The sequence below is a fragment of the Mytilus trossulus genome, chromosome 2 (assembly GCF_036588685.1).
Source record: "Mytilus trossulus isolate FHL-02 chromosome 2, PNRI_Mtr1.1.1.hap1, whole genome shotgun sequence".
Taxonomy (NCBI): domain Eukaryota; kingdom Metazoa; phylum Mollusca; class Bivalvia; order Mytilida; family Mytilidae; genus Mytilus; species Mytilus trossulus.
The window spans coordinates 50,817,818-50,841,861 of NC_086374.1; the positions used below are offsets into that span (position 1 = coordinate 50,817,818).

At 31.8% G+C, this 24,044-nt stretch overlaps 1 protein-coding gene across 3 annotated transcripts in view; it reads right to left on the reverse strand.

The window, feature by feature from the left end:
• LOC134707509 (uncharacterized) overlaps positions 1–24,044 on the reverse strand; it is an 81,732-nt gene that overhangs the window by 49,108 nt on the left and 8,580 nt on the right. Inside the window, exons 2-4 of one of the 3 annotated variants that reach the window (XM_063567311.1) lie at positions 21,198–21,301; positions 18,425–18,512; positions 11,623–11,864 (exon numbers count right to left, since the gene is read on the reverse strand). In XM_063567311.1, the coding sequence (XP_063423381.1) occupies positions 11,623–11,804 (182 nt within the window). In that variant the 5' untranslated portion in view covers positions 11,805–11,864; positions 18,425–18,512; positions 21,198–21,301. The remainder of the gene's footprint in view (positions 1–11,622; positions 11,865–18,424; positions 18,513–21,197; positions 21,302–24,044) is intronic. The other 2 variants (XM_063567312.1, XM_063567313.1) reach the window with 2 other exon arrangements.

Sequence of the window (24,044 nt, forward strand, 5' to 3'; positions counted from 1 at the left end):
ATCGTTAATTTCGTTTTAATAAACAAGTATGATAATAGCACAATACATCTAAAGTAACAACGTTATTCTCCCCGTTCTTTAGCGACTACACAAAGACCTTTTCCATTAACATACAATTTAGGATAGTAAAGTACCCATACTGAATAGCCGACTAACAAAATATCCCTACTTATTACTAATTTTATGTCACGGTTATTGTCAAAATGCACATAAAGCGCCTCTTTTACAGACGTAAGGGTCCAATTATATCCAGTACAAAGGTCGTATGCTCGTGTCTTTTAAAGTTCATGACAAGATTTATATTGGTGAATATGCTATGTGCGGTATATGGCATGAACAATAGTTTTACCATTGCTTCTATAACCACATCGTTTGCTCTTAAAGGTTGCTTATATGTTACCACTTTTTTAACCTTAATATTTATTTCTAGTCATTGCCATACAAGAGATTTTAGATCGTGTTGTTGCTAATTATAAAAAGGTAACATCTTTTCAAGCTAATACTTTTTTAAATGCATCTTATTCACAAATTTTTAGGTGCAAATGATATGGGACTATAAAAAAAGATGAGGTATTATTGCCAATGAGACAACTATCCACAAAAGACCAAAATGACACAAACATTAACAACTATATGTCACCGTACGGCCTTCAACAATAGCCCATACCGCATAGTCAGCTATAAAAGGCCCCAATAAGAATGTAAAACAATTCAAACGAGAAAACTAACGGCCTTATTTATGTAAAAAAAATATGTAACACATAAACAAACGACAACCACAGTAATAATGATAATGTATATGTTAACTTAAATCAAACTGCATACAACCACTCGCGTAAACATATTATACTGTAGACAAAGGAAAACCGACGATAAGGAATGTTAGAGCTTTCTTACAAATTGACGAAAGGTACGAACGAACATAAATGGAGCATGTATTTCATTTCCACAATAACAGTTAAAAAATAGTGTCAAATACAATAGACAACTTTTGAGTTCGATGCATTTCCGTCAAAAACTCTGGTTTTAGTGAACGTCATTTGTGCGTTTAGAGGCGTTGTCACTTCCGTTCCAATGTTGAGCGAGTGGTTGAAAAAATATAATTCTATATTGTACGAATTATTCGGCAAATTGAATTATCAAAATTGACAATCAGCACAGCTGTCATTAGGGAATTTTTATTAAGTACCTACGGAATAACAATTATTTCTAGTTTATCCTGCACAATGACGATCACTTAGACGCTTGATGAACGATTATATTGCAGGGATACAGGCGACCCCCTCTATCTGGTAAATGACGTCATAAAGGCGCGTATAATTGACGAGTTTTTCCTGGTGACGGACGAACTCGAAAGTGGTCTATTACGTCCGATACGTTAATTACGTAAACAACGAGTACACACATTTCCGCGGGATTTTTTAAGCACGAGTTTCACGATTCACATTTCAAATGCGACATTATTGAAGTAGGTAATATAGTCTTAATTTAACGACAAGCTTCACATTTATTTTTATTTTTTGTAGTACACTTTCAGCAAATTGTCAAAGTGGAATATCGAGAAAATAAATCTAAAATTTTGCACCGTTTTATTAGTATGAAGATCATCTTTTTTCCTTCATTTTCATTTCATTTTTTGGAGCGTTGCAAATTTTGAATCAAGGAAGTATCTGTGTTTTGATTTTTCTTATTTTGCTGTAAGGGAGGAAGACAACGTATTTGCTTTGACATTTCTTTGGTTAAATAGTGCAACATTGTAATATTGAAGAGTGGGGAGGGCCGGTTTTTGGTCATTTAAAGGCATTTTTTACCTGGTGGTATCATAGGTTAACTAATCGTACTTCCCGAAATCCTAAACATATCTCAATAAAAATCAAATTTAATAAGTGTCGTTGCATGTAGGATAATTTTACGAAATTCCACGACTATATTATTTAAATGTCAAAATAAAGGATCCCTAAAACGAGTCTTACGTTTGATTCATCAAGCATACGTACCTTTCGTCAATTTGTAAGAAAGCTCTGTTATGACACTAATGGGAGGAGTAGCACCGTTTGTCATAGTTAACTTAGATCGTGTTGTTGTTTTAAATGCATCTTATTCACAATTAACGGCCTTATTTATGTAAAAAAATATTAACTGACAGTCGTGAAATGTGTTTGTACTCATAAATTGGTTAAGGTAACACGATACCGAATTGCATATCTCCCAATTTCCAAACTTTTTTGCACACGTGTTCTTTGAATCGAGTTTCATTTTGTTTTCTTGGTATTTTCATAAGAAAACGTCAATTTTTGCGACAAATTTACTTATGTATATAGGGGAAATGCCTATTTTTCGGCTAGCCTTTTTAGAATTTCCAATGGATGGCTATGTTCTTATATACGGAGAAAAACAAAAAAACTAACATAATATCCAGGATTGCATTCTGAATCCTTACACGTATAGAAACTTATATGTCACTATCCTTATTTTTGAGATAAATGGCTTCAAAGTTGCATGATTGATACCCTTAGAATTTGGCCGAAAACGTGTGACATTATTGAATACATAATGTAAGATCATGTAACGTTATTCCTACTCAGAGAAATGGAAAACAAAATATGTGTCGGAATCTGAATGTTGTTTATTTTATTTTCATTTACCCTGTCGGGTGTCGTAAATTTCCTTGTAGTGCAATATGAAATATTTCGTCGTGCACACGGAAATTTCACTCAAATGAATTAACATTAATTTTGTCTAATTTTAACACCAAACGAGCATATTGTAATTGAGTGGTTGTTGTTTGATTATGTGTTAAATTTAGTTTTTCGTTCATTGTTTAATATAAATAAGGCCGTTGGTTTTCTCGTTTGAATTGTTTTATATTGTCATTTCGAGGCCTTTTATAGCTGACTATGCGGTATAGGCTTTTCTCATTAGTAAAGGCCGTATGGTGACCTACATGTATAGTTGTTAATTTCTGTGTCATTTAGGTCTCTTGTGGAGTGTTTTCTCATAGGCAGTCATACCACAGCTTCTTTTTTTTTTTTTTTTTTTATCTATACTTGAAACTTGCTTGAACTGGTTGGTTCCACGTGAATCTTATGATAATAGTTCATGAATAAATCACCGTAAATAGATACACGTTAAATTCACGTATTTTTTTAAAAATAAGATTATTCAAATAATATCTTAATTCTAAAATTTAATTAAAATCATGAAAAATGCCTTCATATTTTTGTAAAGTTCACGTGGAAATGACATGAAAAATTTCACGTGTGGTTCATTTGAATAACTGAGTTTTTAACTCCTTTCTTTAAGACACTGATGGTAGTGTCATCGCGTCATCCATGCAAAAATAGAGTACTTTAAAAACAAATTATCCAGTTAACAGTTTTATGATTGCTCGGTTTTTGATGGTTGTTTAACGTTCAGTGGCCAATAGTTCATGCATGTTCTGGATGATACAATACAATTTAGAAAACAGTGGTTAATAAAAGACACATTTGATGCACCAGTCAAAAAAGGTTGAACATTCTGTTAGTTGTGAAAATTATGAGTGAAAATAATGATCCTGATAAAATACACATTCTAAAAACAAAACTCAAATGATATTTCAGAACTCACATTCTTGATTTGCTACATACATAAGTATAGCGTACTCTGCGTGGTGTAAATTTGTCAGTTGGTTGCTAAGCAAGTCGGACAAACATTGCAACCTTTCACAAAATTATGAAAGTTGTCAGAAATATAAAATTCATTTGTATTCACTACGAAACAAGTCTCTTTCTGTCTTTTGAATAAAAAGTAAGTCAGTCGTTTGCTGGTAAATTTCGAGAGAAAAAAATTGTAACGGAACCAGTCTGACTAGAGCCAGTCCTGACTATCAATTTGTGTTTAAGGACGCAAGTGGATACATAGGGCTGTCTTTAATATATATCTTTATTTGCAAAACATACAAAAACCAATTTTGGTTGTGTCAAATACATTGACAAACAAACATAATGAAACATAATGAAAACTTTATCAAACTTTAACTGGACCTGAATTGTTTTTAATTTTATGTTTGCCGAATTAAGTTCTCATTTATTTCTCAGTCTACGTTATCTTTCTCAGGCTTCATTCTGAATTTGATGTCTGTCCCGTGTAGATTTGGTCTATAGGATTTCAAAGCTAGCACTTTTTTTTTTATAAATGTTTCAGAAACTATATCGGATTCACTCTCTACAGACCAATGAATTTCAGAGACTGTTAATACTTGGAACACAGTGAAAGTTTTTCGACAAAATAACAAAGTTAAACCACACTTTTTTACATTCCATACCAACAAACTATTTTCTGTATGGGTTTCAAAGTCTGATTGTACTATGTATTGTTCTTTTTCGCCTAATTCTATTCGAATTCTCATCCAGATGATAACCTATTTCCATTTTGCCCAAGCGGTGTTTTTGACGACCACTTTTACACAAATTAATAGTTGTACAATTCCTTTTGTTTTACGCATCATCCTAAGTTTCTATAGGATAGACTAGAACACACCCGTGACATCGCGGGTCCGTGACTGAATTAAAGTATATAACTCTGCGCAAGCCTTACTTTAGTATTCGTATTGTCATCTGATAAAATCATGCCAATTATAAGATACACAGTTTTCTCTGCTTTCAAATCTTTCTGTTTGAACCCGTCGAACTGAAACTTATCAATTATTGGTCATGATAAATACTTATTATTTGGAAAACAAAAGGTCCTGGAATGAAGTATTTTTTAATCAACAGCATTGTCCTATATTAGTTTATATATAAATTAAGTTGAATTCTTTGATTCTCTGTTTTACGTCACTCATGCCCGCTAACAAATTGAAAACTGTACCTATTCGCTTTTTTTTTAGTCCAGATTTTTAGTATTTGTATTGTTATCTTAGAAAGTCTTACTGATTTAAATTATTGGTAATATTAATTATTTGGAAAACAAAAGGTCCTGGAATGGAGTATTCAAGAGCATAGTCCTATATTAGTTATACTGAAAAGTTGAATTCTTTGATTCGCTGTTTTACGTCATGCCCTCTAACAAATTGAAGTGTATATATCATATTAATCCTGAATACACCGTTTGGTGGTGCGTCTGGCAGATGTGGAACGTACAGATAAGGTAATAGGTAACAGGTGAATATACTATTGGTATCGGTATCGGACTCGACCCGGAACTCCTTAATTATTGGCAATATTAATTACGTGGAAAACAAAAGGGCCTGGAGTGGTGTAATTTTTAATCTACACCTTTGTACTATATTAGTTATATATAAAGTTGAATTCTGTGATTCGTCGTTTTTACGTGATGACGGCTGACAAATTGGACCTCGTAATTTTAGTATTATAGATTTCTACGTTCAAAAGAAAATATTATTAATTTCATGGAGATATGGCGTGCATCATGAATAAGTATTTATTGCAACAATAAACCAAGAATAAAATAAAGTGACAAAACTCAATCTTTTATGCATAAGAACATATATAGATAAATCGTGCAGATGCTAAAAATATTCAAGAAACAGAATATTTAAAAGTAAAGTAATACATTTTTAAAGGTTAACAATGGGCATAAGAATTGCCGGAAAACGGAAAAGCAATCTGTCAAATAAGTTAACCGTTACGTACAATGTATTGCATCAAAACCTCTCGGCACTCTGCATCTAGAAAAAGTTTCCGTTAAAAATGTCACATAGTTACCAAAAAGATTTATTTAAAAATCACTTTGTGATTGCCGCTGAGAACCTGTTGCAATTTTATAGTATACACTAAAGCACACCCGTGATATCGCGGGTCCGTGACTGAATTAAAGTATATAACTATGCGCAAGCCTTATTTTAGTATTAGTATTGTCATCTGATAAAGTCATGCCGATTTTAAGATACACAGTTTTCTCTGCTTTCAAATCTTTCTGTTTGAACCCGTCGAACTGGAACTTATCAATTATTGGTAATATTAATTATTTGGAAACGTGACAAAAGATCCAGGAATGGGGTACTTTTTAATCAACAGATTTGTCCTATATTAGTTATAAATAAAGTTGAACTCTTTGATTCGCTGTTTAACGTCATACCCGCTGAAAAATTGAAAACTGTACCTATACGCTTAATTTTAAGTCCCGATTTTTAGTATTCGTATTGTTAACCTCTTAGAAAGTCTTACTGATTAAAATACTACAATAGGTAACAATTTGACAATTTAGTAGTGTCAACCCTGTGATTATGACCCGTGTATATAGCATATTAATGTTTGGTGGTGCGCCTGTCAGATGCGGAACGTTCAGATAAGGTAATAGGTAACAGGTGAATATACTATTGGTATCGGTATCGGACTCGACCCGGAACTTCTTAATTATTGGCAATATTAATTACGTGGAAAACAAAAGGACCTGGAGTGATGTAATTTTTAATCTACACCTTTGTACTATAATATTAGTTGTATATAAAGTTGAATTCTTTGATTCGTCGATTTTACGTGATGACGGCTGACAAATTGGACCTCGTCTTTTTAGTATTATAGATAGATGTGTGAACGTTATCACTGTGATTAAACGGCCGTGGGTAACTTAAGTTACCCACAGCCCAAGATGGAGCCGCCTGGCTTCGGTTAGGAAGTTTGCTCCTATATAATTACAATACCATGAATACAAAATAAATGTTCAGTAATTAAAAAGTTATATAAATCTTTTAGGGAAACTCTGCAATGTAAAACGTGGTTTGTTAATTCAAAATAAACGATTACAGCACGATTTGCCAAAACACTTATGATGTCCGTAACTTCAAAACAACTTGTCCGTAACTTTTTTCCTTATACCAAAAGGGATGTCCGTAACTTTAGCATGATGTCAGTAACTTTCAAAGAATCTTTATTCATGGATGTAATTATTTTTAAAAGAAATGATAAATAACAAAAATACCGAACTCCTAGGAATATTCAAACGGGAAGTCCTTTATGGAGTGGCAAAGCCAAAAGCTCAATTTTACACACCAAACGAATGGAAAACAACGGTCATATTCCTGCCTTGGTACAGGCATTAAAGTAAAATTGCAATAATACTGAACTCTGAAGAAAATTCAAAGAGGAAAGTCCCTTATCAAATAGAAAAATCCAAAGCTCAACCGAATGGATAACAACTGCCATTTTCCTGACTCGGTACAGGCATTTTCTTATGTAGTAAATTGTACAGCAAAATCAAGGTATCTTACATTCTACTGGCTTTATAGATTGTTACCTGCTTAAGTTTAAGATGATTAATCATGACATGCAGGTTATAAATCTCACCATTTTCAACTGTAGAAATTACATTACCTAATAGTGAACATATGAAAATAACCTTTAATAGGAGAAAAAGTTCGGAGGTTACCAGTTCGGAGGTAAATCCTTAGCAGAAATACATAGATTAATCAATCCAAACCTCTAAAGAAGATATGTATGATTTGATACCCGATCTTATTGAATCCCTGAGGTCAATGAAACTTTTATAAGATTTTAAATAATATAAGGTATATAGGAATTTTTTTTTTGAGACAAGTGCCTGTGCCTTCCATCTACTCCTAGATATTGGCATTTTTATCTCTCACAATCAACAACACGTCTAGCGAGATATAGTGAAGAGACCATACTTTTTGGCTCACAATTCAAAAATTATCTAAAGGAAAGGTACCATTTTTTTCTGCGGCTACACAGGTCAAGGACTCATCAGTACACAATCTATAAAGCTAGAAGAATGTTAGATAAATTTCGCCGTACCGTCAGATCCCGTTTTATCGCGGGAATAATTTTTAAAAATTTAATGGAAAATCCGTGACACTCTGGTTTGCTTTTTTCTCTTGTTTAGTTTGAAACTTATCGTTATTGTATAAATCTATGTAATAATTAAGGGGTTTAATAGTGTTTATTGTCCTTTAAGTGTTGAAATTGTTAATCTTACAATTTTGAAAAAAAGTTACCCACATCCGAAAATGAAGTTACGGACAGTCTTATTATTTTTGACTTATAAGTTACGGACATCTTATGCATTTTTTAAAAGTTGACCTTGCGCTGAAGTGAAGTCAAAATTAACAAATTTGTAATAATGGTAAGTGATTACTTTATTCAAAAATCCAATCCATATTTACAAAGATCATGAAAAAACGTTGCAAAACGTAGATTTCGTATCAACTATCATCTCAACAAGTTTAGAGTCCGCCATCTTGGGCTGTGGGTAACTTAAGTTACCCACGGCCGTTTAAGCACAGTGGTTATTCGATAACGTCAGGAACGATAACTCATGGCGTAACGTCATTCGGTATCGTGTTACCTTAAAATAAACACATAAGCATAACTGATACATGTACAAAAAGTCTAGTGTTCCTAAACATTAAACAATTACAAAGCGAAGTTTTCAAGCAGAAATATCACGTTTTATATGTTAAGGTTTTTTTTTTGGAAATAAGAAGGTTCTACTTTACAGAAAGAACCTTTCGGACTTGTAGTTCACAAACAACTGGTTTGATATTTCCCTGATATGACCGATTTAGTAATAACATTGTTAATTTTCATATTTGAAAAAAACTGTCGTTTTTATCGTTTATAAAGTGGTTAAACTTTTTTTGCTTTTTGTAACCAATGCACGATACATATAAAGGAATACGATCATTAATCTTTTACCTATAATCTGCACCTGATATAAAAAAGTTTGAGCACATTAGTTATATTGTACCAACCTAAATTCAGATGAACAAAAGATGAAGATAGTTTCTTCTTCAAATTTTACTTCAAGCCAATAAACATTTTAATATGTATATATACTATGATAAACGGTGCTACTCCCCCACTATTGTCAGACAGATATATACAGTTTTAATCTTTCTATACAACTAATATAGACATATTGCTTATAGTCTAATTTCCAGAGGGTCCAGGGATTAAACCCCCCTTTTTTGACGATCAATGCATTTGAAAGGGGACATTTAGTTATCTGTGTTTGGGACCCCTCCTTTTTTTAAATGGCGAGATCCGCCCCTGAGGTAAAGGTCAAGCGAAACCAACAAGACTGATAGGTACATCATATTTCCATACATAAATAAACTCATCATATAGTATAATAATATAGAATGTATATTTGCATATAATACTGTAAACGAATTTATTTTCACTGATATTTTATTTCGCGTTTTACCCGTTCTAGTCAACTTCACCAATTATAATATAAATATTGCCTACAGTATAAGAAAAACTGATCAAAACACATAAAACTTTACTTGAACCACTGAACCATGAAAATGAGGTCAAGTTCAGATGACACCTTACAATTCTTCCATACGCTAAATCTACTAGACTTATTACTTGTATTATATATTATATTGACTTGACCATCTGAACCTAACCTTGTCTACTGATCCATAAAATGAGGTCGAAGTCAAGTGAAATCTGTCTGACGGGCATGAGGACCTAGCAAGGTACTCACATACCAAATATAGTGATCCTTTTTATTTAATCACAATAGAGAAAATTGAAGTATATACAATCGCAAAGAAGTCATCATCCAAGCTTACAAAATAATTTAGCATTAAGCATAATGGTATTATGCAAAGGGAAAACTTAAGCAAACCATAACTTACTATTGCAACATATAATAGGGAAAATTTAATATTTGAAATTTCAATATTTTTTTTCTTGTTTTATCAAATATTTAAATATTTCATGGAAACAACTTCGACTTTAGTAAAAAAAGAAAAAGTGTAGTTTAGGGTTATTTATATAATTATCTTCTCCCAAAGATTTTTTAAAGAACCTGCTTTATATTTCCTTAAAACAAAAATGCAAGGAATCTGTATCACAATTAATTAGATTTTACATTCTTTCCGCGAAAAGATAAAAGTAGTATGAAAATTATGGTCACATTATAAAATTTTTAAAACAACACGTTTAATAATGTCTTGCATTTGAAGCACTTTTTTGGATTTACCTTCATCAGGAACGCTCAAAGCCAAACATTTGAAGATGTATAAGTACCGAAACCGAGCTATATGTCAAAAATACCTACAATAAATAGCCAAATTCATCTAATTTAAAAGCAAATTTTGCCTTAGGGAGTTGAAATCTTAGATTTGTAATAATTGCAAAATTTAAAAACGAACAGTTTTAGTAAAGTTTGTTAAATCATGTCAGTAACGGAGTACTGACTACTGAGCTGATGATAATTTCGGGGACTAATTAATAGTCCTTATAACTTCGACAATCTGCTTCATACAGATTTTTATCCGAATCTATCCTTGTATATATAAAAAGTAAAATATTTTTTATCCGATTCCATCCTTGTATATATAAAAAGTAAAATATGTATTCCTTGTAAATGGCTAGTAAAAAACTGTATCGTTTTTAATTGAATATTTTACTTCATAATCAGAATGGAATTTCGGTTGATTAATCAATATTAAATAATATTCTAACACCTTCAATTTATTTTTAATGTGCATCATTCCTGAGATAGCCACTGTAATTTTCAAACGTAGATTCCAAGATTATTTACATTTCAACGATTTTGGCATGTTTCCTGCAGTACTCAGATTCAAGATGACAGAAAAGCATGGCTAGTGTAGAATGCAAACATATTTAATATTTAAAGTCTGAAGCCTCGGTCACAACTTTTATCGGATGGCACAAACGGACACCCAACGTTTGAAAATAAAAGTTTTCCGTTGACAAAATTGTTATCCGTTGAGAGTCCGTTGATGTAAAACGGACGCGTAACGAATGCATAACGAACACACCCCGGATATGCAACGTATGAGTAACGGAGACGTACCGGTCATAACGGATTTCAAACGTACATCTTCCGGACGAGTACCGCATAAAACGAATACCTAACGAATGCGTACCCGATAAAACAGATGAACAAGATATACGGAAAAATTAAAGGCGACAATATTTTACATGTAAATCGCATAAATATTTATAATGTTTCTGTGTAACTGGTTTTGGTTTGTTCTTCAAAATGCCGCTAAAGAGCTGTGTCTGGCGTGAATAAGAGCTGCTTGATTGCGAAGACGTGGCCTTACTCTAAAATCGAATATTAATAATAAGAATTCATGAACCCTAAGAAATCTGACATACCAATAAATGGCTTTTCTGACGCGAAATTTTCAATTGGCATTTATCCGTGTCAGATCCGTTCATTATCCGTTTTATCCGTTATACGTCCAGTAGAAGTCCGTTTCACATTCGTTCAACATCTGTTTTATCCGTTGCACGTCCGGTAGACGTCTGTTGATGAATTTATCTGCCAGACTTCCAACGGATGTATAACGGACACATAACGGATACAAAACGGAAACGAAACGAACGAGTACCGTACAAAACGGACGCCTACCGGACGTTCAACGGACATTTCATCCGTTGGACGTCCGTTCAAAGTTTTGAACATGCTCAAAATTTTCCACCGGACAGAACGGACTTCGTCGGAGAAAACGTACGCTCAACGGACATGCAACAGATATGGACGGACGTCTAACGGATAAGAACGCAGGTCTAACGGACTTGAACGGATTGAAAACAGTTATCCGTAAGGCGTCCGTTCGAGCTATCCGTTAAGGTGTGAACGAGGCTTTAAGCATAATTTATCAAAACTTACAGATTTGTAGTATTTGCTTCTATACCATCTGGTACTGACGTTAACTGTTTGCTGTTACAAATAACATATATTTTTGGCAACTGTTCTCGACACAGGCAGTTTGCAGAAGTGCAAGCATTTATTCCATGATATGAAGTGATAATAATATAACTAATAAAGGTTATGTACAAAATTTTCGACATTTTGTTTCGTTGTTTCTTTCTAGTACGATAAATTTTCCATATATATCACAAAACGAATTTCTGAAAAAGAAACACAAAATATTTTCTACAAATTATACTGCTTAAATTGATATATATTTTTTTAATTCTCATCATTTAAAACAGGAAAAATCACAAAAATACTGAACCCCGAGGAACATTCAAAACAGAAAGTCCCTAATCAAATGGCTAAATCATAAGCTGAAACACAGCAAACGAATGATTGTCATATTCCTGACTTTGAACATGCATTTTCTTAAACCTAATGATAGCTAGCTAAACCGCGCACTTGTATGATAGTTGTATCAATTATACTGTATTGACATCAATGTTTGGCCAAATCAAACAGACATAATAGTTAAAAATGTAAAAAAAAAGATACTGGTACAGCCGTCAAGATTGTGTTTTAAACTAAATCACTATAAAAACAAAGGAATTTGTAACAAAGTCACATAAAAATGCATATAGAAAACGAATATTAGCAAACATACAGACAAAATTACAAAATTTTACCACAACACGATTACATACTGACGACAGGTTTAAGTAAACTCATCATAGATATCAGGACTAAATTTTGTATATACGCCAGACGCACGTTTCATCTACAAAAGACTCATCAGTGACGCTCGAATCCAAAAATATTTAAAAAAAAAAGTCAAACAAAGTACGAAGTTGAAGAGCATTGAGTATAAGTACAGAGCTACGTTATATGTATTGAAGAAAAACAAAAAAAAAGGCATATAGAGTATAGACAAAGCACTTTGTAATAAAAGCAAGACAAGAATGTGCAGAGTCGCGTCATGTGTATTAAAGAAACACAAAAGACAAAAATACAAAATCATGATAGAACAAAAACACAATGACGGGATGAATAAGAACAGAGTCACGTCAGTAAAAGTTGTGTTCATAAAGACAAATAAAAGAATATTATAATTAATACGTAATAATTCTTATATCATTTGCATATCTATAAATACTTGAATTGGATTGGTCAAGTAGACTTTTTCTATTGGTTTACACTTCGATAAACCATGTTTCCGAAACTACTTTTGTAATCTATTCATGCGCGATACACATTTTGGCAGGGATACTGAGATTTTCAGCAAGTTGAGATTTTAAAACAATTGCATAACAGTTGTTTCTATTCTAATGCATATATAACCAAAAAAAGAAATAAAATAATGCACTAAAGCTTCGAAAATGTATAAAATATAATTTAAATAAATTTCCGGGAAATTTCACGAATGATTTTGCGAATTTACGTCATGGCAAAACACAACGTCATACGATTGAAAACTTTCAGACGGAAGATTATTTCGTTACTTGTGCGCTTCCAATTCGCATAGTATCTAATTAAAATGATTTTTTTGAGGTAGGTGCTAGTTCATTTTAGATTCTGTTGCATTTATCGAACATTTGAGTTTTTTTAGAAAGTCAAGATGGCGGCGTACTCCTTAGTTACAACATGCCGTTGTGCTTTTGATGGTACATATAGTAGCCATCAAAGTAATAATGTAAATTAATAATCCTGTATGTTTGGCTGAAGAATTATAAGGATTAAACACATTTTTTCTAGAGGTAATTGATGTGTAAACCGGGTCTCTAACTCACAAACTTGACATAAAAGTCCTTCGGACTTTTATTCAGTTTGTGAGTTAAAAACTTGACATTCGGACTTTTATTCAGTTTGTGAGTTAACCGCCCCGGTTTACACATCAATAACCTCTAGAAAAAATGTGTTTAATCCTATATTAAGATTTTAACAACGTCTGTAGTGAGTACGCAGAATCTTTACCTCAAGACCATCGTGTATTTTGTCAGAAATTGATACGGAATCTTTATCAACAAGAACTGAGTATCTTCCAATAAACCTTTTTTTTTAAGAAAAGACGTTTGTCATACACTTATCCAGGAATTACCCTTAACCCGGAATTTACCTTTATCCAATAACCCTAAACAGGGAATAAACATATTCTGTGATATTTTTTCAACAAAGTAAAATTTGTTAAGTATTTCTTTTTAATTAGATTTACAGTTGATTAATAAGTATTTATTGGTATATAGTATTTCGATTATTTTGAATACTGCACTCATATCTAAGTAGTTCTTCTTTGCAAAGGGAGAATACATTTAAATTTTAATTTCATGGAATGGGAGACAACTACTGTAACAACCTATTACTCTTAAACGGAAACGCGTTTACTCTTATCCAGAAAAAAGTAATGTTTTATTATTGACTTATTGTTAACACAGGAGGGCATTTCCAATATTTAATCAACTAAAAATAAATACAAATGAACAGTCAAATCAAAAGAAATTTTATTTCCTCAATAGACTTGTAGCTTAAAGTCGAAGTTTTTTTTGTCATTTTCATCTGTCATGAGACAATCATTTGGTTTTTTTTTTTTTTTGGGGGGGGGGGGGGGGTGCAAAAAGATTTAGAAAAATATATCCTTGCCAAAACAATCATAGTGCAGGAAACAGTTGTGGTCAAAAGTGGAAAAAATTTCGGCCAACAAAGCGTACATAACTTTATGATAGATTGCAATAAATAGCCATTCTGCAAATACGACCACTTACATGTAATTTGAACTTTAGAAGATGACTGTCTCAATTGGCAATCATACCCATGCTCAGATTAACAATTTCTACTTATTTACCATTTCCACCTAATCATCAGATGGTTCTTTTTATGACTCCTTTCAACATGTGTCAAGATTGTTCCCCTAAAATGATGACTTTTGACTTGTTCGCGAAGTGTGCCTTTTATATAGAAAATTATGATCGGTTGGAACTATAAATAATCAACAATAAATTAAGGCTAATATAAATGATAACACTCCTCACAAAATTTGTTTGCGTATTCAACTCACAATTATATGGAAAATATACTATTTGTTGATCCTATAAGCTTCGTTTAAAAATACGTACAAAATAGGAAACAATTTGATGCATACAATGTATATATAAGACTACCTTATTAATATTTAGAATATACTTTCAACTGAATTAGTCTGGCTTTAGTGTACATTTTTTTTTATTTTGAATGTCAGTACTCTAAAGCCCGTCAATATTTGTTTTAAAGAAAAGTACATGTATGGTTAAGTAAAAGTTGATAGTTTTTTTGATGCTGTTGTTTTTCTCTACTTTCTTTCTACATGAATCAAAGTCCCTGGTATACTTATGAAACTGCTAGCATCTTATAAATATAGTAAATGCGCATTGAACTGCACATTAAAATTCTACTCTGTATAATGTTACTCTGTACTCTGTATTATTTATAGTTTCTCTCCTGCATATTTATTATAGATTGCAATTGGAATTCAGTGTGAGTCGATGCTCCGTGTTGAAGGCCGAACTTTTACCTATAATTGTTCACTTTAACACATTGTGACTTGGATGGCAATTTGTTTCATTCGCATTCGTGCCACATCTTCTTTTTTTTTTATTTAAGCAAACAACTACATGTACCAATTGTTCATCGAATTTGAATTATTGTTACTTTTTTTATCCCGTGTTTTGGTAAAAAAATAATTTTGAAAATCTTTTAAAGGCTTATATAGTTAATAGATTGAGTCGATCTTTATCATTTTTAGGACTGTTATGTACTTACTATTTCTAAATAGTAGATAGACCAACGTAACATTGTAAAAATGTTTTTTTTTCTACATTGGCATGATGTATTTAAGGAGAGGGTTGAGATATCAAAACACATGTTTAACACCACTGCAATTTTGCGCAGTCCAAAATCAGGAACCTTCGGCTTTGTTGTTCTTGTATGATTTTTGATTTTAGTTTCTTGTGTATAATTTGGAATTAAGTATTTTCACTAGTATACATATTTGTCTCGGGGTCGGGTGTAGGAGTTTCTCGCTGCAATGAAGACATTGGTGGCCTTTATCTGCTTTATGGTCGGGTTGTTGTCTCCCTCGACACATTCCCTATTTTTCATTCTAAATTTAATTTTGCATACACATAGTCGTTGAAAAAAATATATAACATCAGTCACATTGACTTCCAATATGAAGTACAACAATAGGGGATAAAAAGTAACTTCAGGGAAAACAAAACACTAATTTCGTTCGAAGTGTGCCGAAAATTTAACAATTTGACATTTAAATATACAAACCAATCAAATGCGAACTTTTGATAATTGTGATTTTTTCTTTTTTTTTTTTAAAGTAGACAACTTTGAGATATGTTATGATTTTTCTATAGCATTTCCATAGTAATTTAAAAACTGGGTTTATAATTAGAAATTTCGAACTACTACAGAAAATTAAGTATTACAAGGTAACCTTGCAGATTTTGCTAAACATTAATTTTACAGGAATGCAGATTTAACACTGCGATGTCAATATAGTATAAGATTATATAAGTACACAGAATTTAAATTTGGCATCTGCTGGGTTTTTCCGGAACGCATAGTGTATTTAGTTTTAATTGTATGATAACCTATTGAAGAAAGTTAAAATGTTTGAAACACGATGCTAGATTACAAGGTCGGTAATGGCTCTCCGTTCATTTTATCTATTTGAAGGCTAATTAGTTATGACTGGTTGTTGGCAGATTTATTAATTTTGTAATGGTAGGTTCAGATGCTTATACTGCTTATTCCGATAAATTAAAACAAACAAAGGGGGGTTAGAGCGGTGGTACCTTTATAGCTTAGACGTTAAGCACGTTATTGCGTCAATGCCGTGAAATGCGACAGAGCAATTTGATAAAGAGTCTTTCTATGAAAACTGACTAGTTCAGCTTTATGAAATTTATATCCATAGATGAGGCAGGTATTACTGTTTCCAAAAATATTAAAAATATTCTTTAACTTTTCAAAATAGTTTCAAATAATGATACAAATATTACCAAAAACGTCAAAAATATGCGTGTCAGACGTAACAAATTATTCGCAAAATAACTTTTGCGGAATTTTTTGTGGTCTAATAAAAAGTTTAAAATCCGTGAAAATTCGCATGAATGATAAACGTCTAATATAATTTATGACGCCATTGCGGTTTTTTGTGTTGATCGAACGGTAAAAAATTATTTTTTTCAAAAATGAATAATCCTCGCTATGGTCAGGTTTCTGAAAATGCTAAGTTATCAAAATTTATCGCTTTTTAGAATATCAGATGATATAAAATTTTGTTTTTATAAATTATTCCTACAAATGTGCTGAGATAGACCATTTCAAATCCGGAATTTTACAGCACTCGCACCACAAATAAAAACGCATTGGCCTCGGGAAAATGTCTTGCAAGATTGTCCAATGACGAATTTCGCCGCTTTTTACTAAAACACTGTCAGTTTCAACGTCATTTTATTAAATATTCAATTTGTAGCATATAAAACAGTGCTTTTTCATAATTGTGCTCTCACCCCACAATACGATAACATACTTTTTGATGAGCTGTTAAGTCGAAATGACTTCATTTTTTAACAAATCAAATGTCTTGCAAGTTTGTCCACTGAGCAATTTTCTTACGTTTTGAACGTTTTCGATTCGGGACGCTATATATACATATATGACTTTTTTGTGTTTTCAAATTATTTCTAAAAGTTTGTTCTTTGTTTTGGTGTTAAACACCACTACATGTATAAGCGACATTTGTTGTATTTTATTGACCTGTCATCAAAGGTAGGAGTAGCCGAACATCAGGCGACCTTAAGTTAAAATAGTTGCAATAACTGTCGATTAGGATCGGAGTCGAACAAATCTCGCCACGAGCGTATCTTAAAATTACCATGCTTTTTATCACTTTATATGAACTCATTAGGCCAATCATCCTCCTAGGCCATCGAATTTGAAAGCAGTTCGTATTATCATATGATATATGAACGATATTTCATTGTTTTAAAATAACAAGTACGGTCCGATTTTATGTTTTAAGATCAGAGGACAAAACAAAATAACCAAATTACAAATTTCGAAAATAGATAGAATCATAGAAACCACGAAAAGAACTGCAATATATAAAAGTAGTTATAATCAAATAGAAAATTAATAAATATCTAAAATGAAAAAAAAACCATATGGTAATTTGTCAATAAATACTTTAAATAGGTAAAATATTAATTACATCATATCCGAGACAGAGAGAATTAAATATTGTTAAGAGATAAAGAAACTAAAAAGAAAAGAGCAAAAAAATAAAAGTTAAAATGAATATAAAGAAAAATACAACACAAGCCGAATTAGAAGTCTGAAAAGTTATTTGCTTGCGTATCTACCAGTAGCAAATATTTCATACATATTCAAGACTTTGAAGTATCCATATCGATCAAAAGTGAATACAATCAAAACGAACAAAGTATTCTCGATTACCGACGTAAAACGTCAAATTTTGACGTTACCAATTGGGACGCAATATCGTGCGTAACGTCTTAGCTCAAAAATGTTTTGTAAACACTGTTAGTGTATAAAATATACTACATGCATTAACTTATTTGATTTTTATTCTAGGAAAATACGAAAGTCCATTAATATCAAAATACACTTTTAAATGAGAAAACACGTTTTTAAGTAAAAAAACATCCGTCGTTTTTGTAGAGTTATTGAGAAAGGAAAAAATAAATAAAAAACAAGTATATGAGCTTACCAGGAGTTCATTTAAATACGAGAACGTTCAAACCAATCGATCTGCTATTTTCTTTTTATGTATAATCAATGTATTCACGGTGTACCCTCTAAAATAAAATGATAAAATCACAGAATAAAAATAAAAATTGTGATAGTTTTTCTGTTGCTGTACAGTATTAGAGGCTGTATTTTCCGATTGATTAATTGCTACAACTGTTTAATCACCGGCAAAATTGAAATATCGAGCTGAAGGTATTTTTTCCACTCCTATTCTCTTATCCACATAGAAAAAGGTTTTAAGTTACACATATTTCAATCCACCCTTTTTACACCCTCGCAAACTAAAAAGATCGTCCCATTGTCATAAAATGTAAGAGTTTGATGTTAAAAATAATAGATTGAATTAGTAATTAGGTTTAGAACACTTACCTATGTAAACCTAATAGCTAAGATAGTTTACCACTAAGTCACTTTTTCTTCCTCGACAAACCATAAAGTTTTTTTCTTGGACCCTCACAATATATTTTCGGTATTTGAGAACATGTCAATATCATCAAATAGTATAAGTTGGGTAATGGTTGGAGCGTTATAAGTTACATACATGTATCTTGTTTATCTCTAATCATTTGGATTTAATTATTTTGACACGAGTGAATTTTATTTGTCAAATCGATTTCGGCATATTACTTGCATGACGATCTGAATTGTGTGTGCAAGATTGTTATCAATTAAAAGATAGCCACACATAATTAATACATATCTTTTCCTTTTCATCTTTGTGAGAGGTGACATATTTCATCAGAAAAAATAATAAAAAGTTAAACATTTCGGAAATAGCGCGAACTAGAGCTGGTTCCTATTTCAAATTTTGTAAGGGGGTAACAGATACAAGGGAGACATTATTTTAGATGTCGGCAGCTATGATTCCTATTTCGGTATTATTTAAATGAATTTGTAACAATAGTAATAGTACATGCTTGAAAAATACAATTCATCAATATAACTTACGATCTCAAATAATAGAACCGCTTGTTGAATACTTTAATTATATTTATTTGAAAAAAAAAGAAATTTCCAGGATCAAAGTATTTCGTAAGAGTATATTATCGGGCTAAAAGTAATTCCTGGATAAGTGTATAACATTTGTTCTTTGACATACCCCTCGGTCATCAACTTTCTACTCAGACACTGCTGATGTGTCCAACGTCGTAGTAAGAGCAGCAACCTCTTAAATACAAATAGGTTGGAAAATGTATATTTCATATGAAGGTGAAGTTGGTATATTGCTACTAAGGTAAGGGAAATTAATAATCGTCTCGTTTGTCATGGATTCTGAAACTTGGAGTAGCCTGAATGTCAAATTCGATGTATAAGTCTGAAATGAGGTAGGGCGGCCATGTCTGTTGTTTCTTAAGTATCTAGGTCTGGGGGTATATTAATGAAACCCAACGAGAAAAGTTTGGATTGTTAACTACAGAACATCATCAATATATTTGAATGTGAAATTAATTGACCAGGCTCCTTTCATATTCTTGTTATTGACCAGTGTCTGAAGGAACTCCGATTCATATGAACAATAGTACTGGTCAGAAAGGAGAGGCGCACAGTTCGTTCCCATAGGAACGTCTACAGTTTGTTGAAAAAGTCTACCCCTAAATTCAACAAATATGTTGTCAATAAGAAACTCCAGTATACTGATCATGTTTTTTTTCTGTTTATCATGTTTTAGACTGGCGTATGAAATTATAATCCTGGTACTTTTGATAACTATTTACTTTTTTGTACACAAAATTCAGTTCACATAGTTTCCACTATATTGAGAAAATTTCACATTTTAAATATCTCAAAATAAATTGTGACGAATATTGATGTACGGACCAATAGGCAGAATGACCAGTGTTTTCATTCAAATCTTTCTTTCTAAATATAAATGTTTGTTGATCAACATGATTGTCTATAGCGTGTATCAAAATTTGTCTACGTTCGATGATGTGAATTTGCAGGTGGTATAATTATAACACATGTAACACATCAGAAACAAAGAAGATTTGCAATGTTAGTTGAAACGATAATATATGTACATGCATTGGCATATTTTTAAAAGTTTTTTTTTATTATATGCCTTTAAAGGGATCCAAAAAATAAAAAAAAAATCTTTTGGCTTGTAGTAGGAGGATGTGCACCGCATTTTTTATTTAACTTGCAAGGTGCCATTTAATCGCGCTTTGGTTGCATAATTCATCATTTGTTCATATGCATTTCTTGTTGTATGTTCATTTTAAAAATTATATTCTCTAACGTAAAAAAAAATCACATATGGTGATTTCTGTATTTGAAACACGTCTTATTTTCTTCTACCAATAGGATAATATTCTCTTATAAACACTTTTTATACCAACACGATTAATTATTTGATACAAAAAAGCTAGTAATTCCAATACGGATATTTCTTATAATTGACGGTCATCATTAAATGTTACAGTCATCCTTTATAAATTACGGTCATCCTTTAAATGTTACAGTCATCCTTTATAAGTTACGGTCATCCTTTACAAATTACGGTCATCTTTAAACCAATAAGGGTCACCCTTGTTTTGAATTGCTAATTTCGTTACGATTGTGATTTATGGTCATCTTTGTTTTTTTTTAAATCGAATTTCCGGTTTCATGCAAATTTCTCATTAGTAATTTGTGATTTCCGTGTGAATCTTTAATACATTTACATCGTACCAATAAATCCTTTGTATTGCAAATTATATAGAAATACTTAAACGGTCAATACAGATACTAACCTAATGTTTCAGTTTCATTCGCCATCTTGAGATGACCGTGAATCGAGTTACGATCATCAGCTTTAGCCCAGTGGACTTTGTGAAACGCTATGAAAATTGATGACCTGAAAGATGTTTAGGTTTTTATGTACATGTTTTTTTTTCTCATTTTGTATCAATATAGAGGGGACAAGGGGGGTCCGAATAACAACAAAACAGCAAATTGATTTGGCTCATAACAGATAACAAGGAATAAAAATTGACAAAAACAGATAACAGTAAATGAAAAATTAAAATAATTCGGTCTTTGACAAATCAGTATTTCTTATTACGGATATAATCCTTTGTAAATAAACTCATCATAGATACCAGGACTAAAGAATATACGCCAGACGCGCCATGTCTAAAAAGACCCATAAGTGACGCTCGAATCCAAAAAAGTTAAAAAGGCAAAAAAAGTACGTAGTTGAAGACTTTTGAGGACCAAAATTCCTAAAAGTGTTGCCAAATGCAGCTAAGGTAAACTATGTCTGAGGTAGAAAAACTTTAGTCTTTCAAAAAATTCTAAATTTTGTAAACAGTAAATTAATAACTATAACCATATCAATGACAATTCATGTCAGCATAAAAAGTGCTGACTACTGGGCCTGTGATACCCTCGGGGAAATAAATCTCCACCAGCAGTGACATCGACCCAGTGGTTGTAAATAAACTCATCATAGATACCAGGACTCAAATATTTATATACGCCAGACGCGCGTTTCGTCTACAAAAGACTCATCAGTGACACTCGAATCCAAAAAGTTAAAAGGCCAAAAAAGTACGTAGTTGAAGATCTTTTAGGACCAAAATTCCTAAATATGTTGCCAAATACAGCTAGGGTTATCTATGCCTGAGGTAGAAAAGCCTTAGTATTTAAAAAGATTCTAAATTTTGTAAACAGTAAATAATGCATTCCATTTTCTATGACTATGTTTTTAGTATTAATTTATGTATCTAGAATGTGTTAAATTACTACTAAATAAATTATAATATTTTTTATACGCTCGTTTACGGAACGTATTATTGTATACTGTTGTCCGTCTGTTGTCAAAAACTCTTTAACCAATTTGCATTAAACTTTGGGAAATTGTTTATATCTATTGACGTGAGCTCCTTTTTTTTATAAATTTTTTATTTTCAGTTTCTGGGTAATGGGTTTCTCAACAAAATTGGTGTTTTGTTTTTTTTTAGTTTTCTGATAATATCTCAAAAATGCTTTCACAAAGCAAGGAATTTGGTAAATCATTTATATCTATTAACATGAGGTCAATTTCAATTTTAATACATTTTAGATTTTACGTTTCCGAGTAAACGGGTTTATTAATTAAAAAGGGGGGATTTTCCAGTTTCCAGACATTAACACAAAAATGTTTAAAGCAGTTCTCATGAAACTTTGCTGAAATCATTACATCTATTGTCGTAAACTCCCTTTCGATTTTTTTTAATTTTAGATTTTATGTTATTGAGTTAAGGGATTTTAATCATTAGAAAAAGGTTGTATTTTATAGTTTTCAAAAATAACTCAAAAATGCTTTCAGCAGTTCTCATGAAACGTTGGTGTATTGTTTATATATATTGACTGAAGCTCCCTTTGTTGCTAATAAAAAAAACAAATGACCTAAAAGAGTTTGAATATTCTGTCTTTTTCTGAATGGCCATTTAATGAGGTCTGTGTATTTTTCTTAATAAGATTATGAGGCATAGTGGTATATAGGGTAGAAAAATTAAAAAGCACCAATTATAAGCATGCAATTTATCAAGTACTTCGAACATAATTTGACACTCCAAAAGCAATTTATTCCACTATTTTCAAAGGGGTTATTTGAACGTTTTTTATCAGCTGAGGTTTTTGATTGTACCAATTCTACTAGTAAGTAGAATACATAGTTTAGTATGGAAAATATGGCTTGAAACAAAATAAATCTTTGTTTGTAATGAATTATGTGCAGCTTCGGACCCAAGTACATGGTTGGAACTTTCATTGTACAATGCATTTGGTTCTGTTTTGAAAAAAATCACAGAGCTGAGTATATGTACCATATTATATAAAAGGTTAAGTGGTTATTAGGACCTAGTCCTTAATTGAGATCCTTGTCAGATAATCCTGGCCATATGTTTTCCTTTTTGTCATATTAAGAATTGTTTTAATTTAATATGTTCGTACGGTAAACAAGGGACATTATTCTCATACAAAGAAATTAGATAATTCTAAATACACATTAATAAAAAAAAAATGGAATTTATTACAAAGGATAGTCATAAGATATACTTTAATTGTCTTGGGCCTCACTTGTTTGATGGGTATATGTCAATGGAATCCTTCTCTGAATACGGGACAAACATATTAGTAGTGGTAGACCCTAGTGTCCAATGATCTTCAATTTATACCGAATATTGACTGTCAAAAAAAATGCTAACATTCCAATTTTCCATAACAGTTAATAACAAATACATTATCACAATAACAGATAAAAAAAAATAAAACCCCAATAACAGCTAACAAAGAACAAAACAATAACAGCTAACAGCAAATATATTTTCAAAATAACAGATAACAAAGAATTAAATTGCCCCATAACAGCATAACAATTAAACTCCTTGCCCCTCCTCAATATACATGTACAGTTAGAGCTTCACACACTTCTAATGCAATTATCCCTATACATATTGAACATCAAATATCGTGTATATGCATATATACAAATAACACAGTTTGACAAATAGTTTCTTTAAAATATACAACTGTTGTTTCCAAATACCTCTTGACCAGTATCATCACCGAATTCGTTTTATAATTAATTGTCTCGACTTTTTCGTAAAATGAGT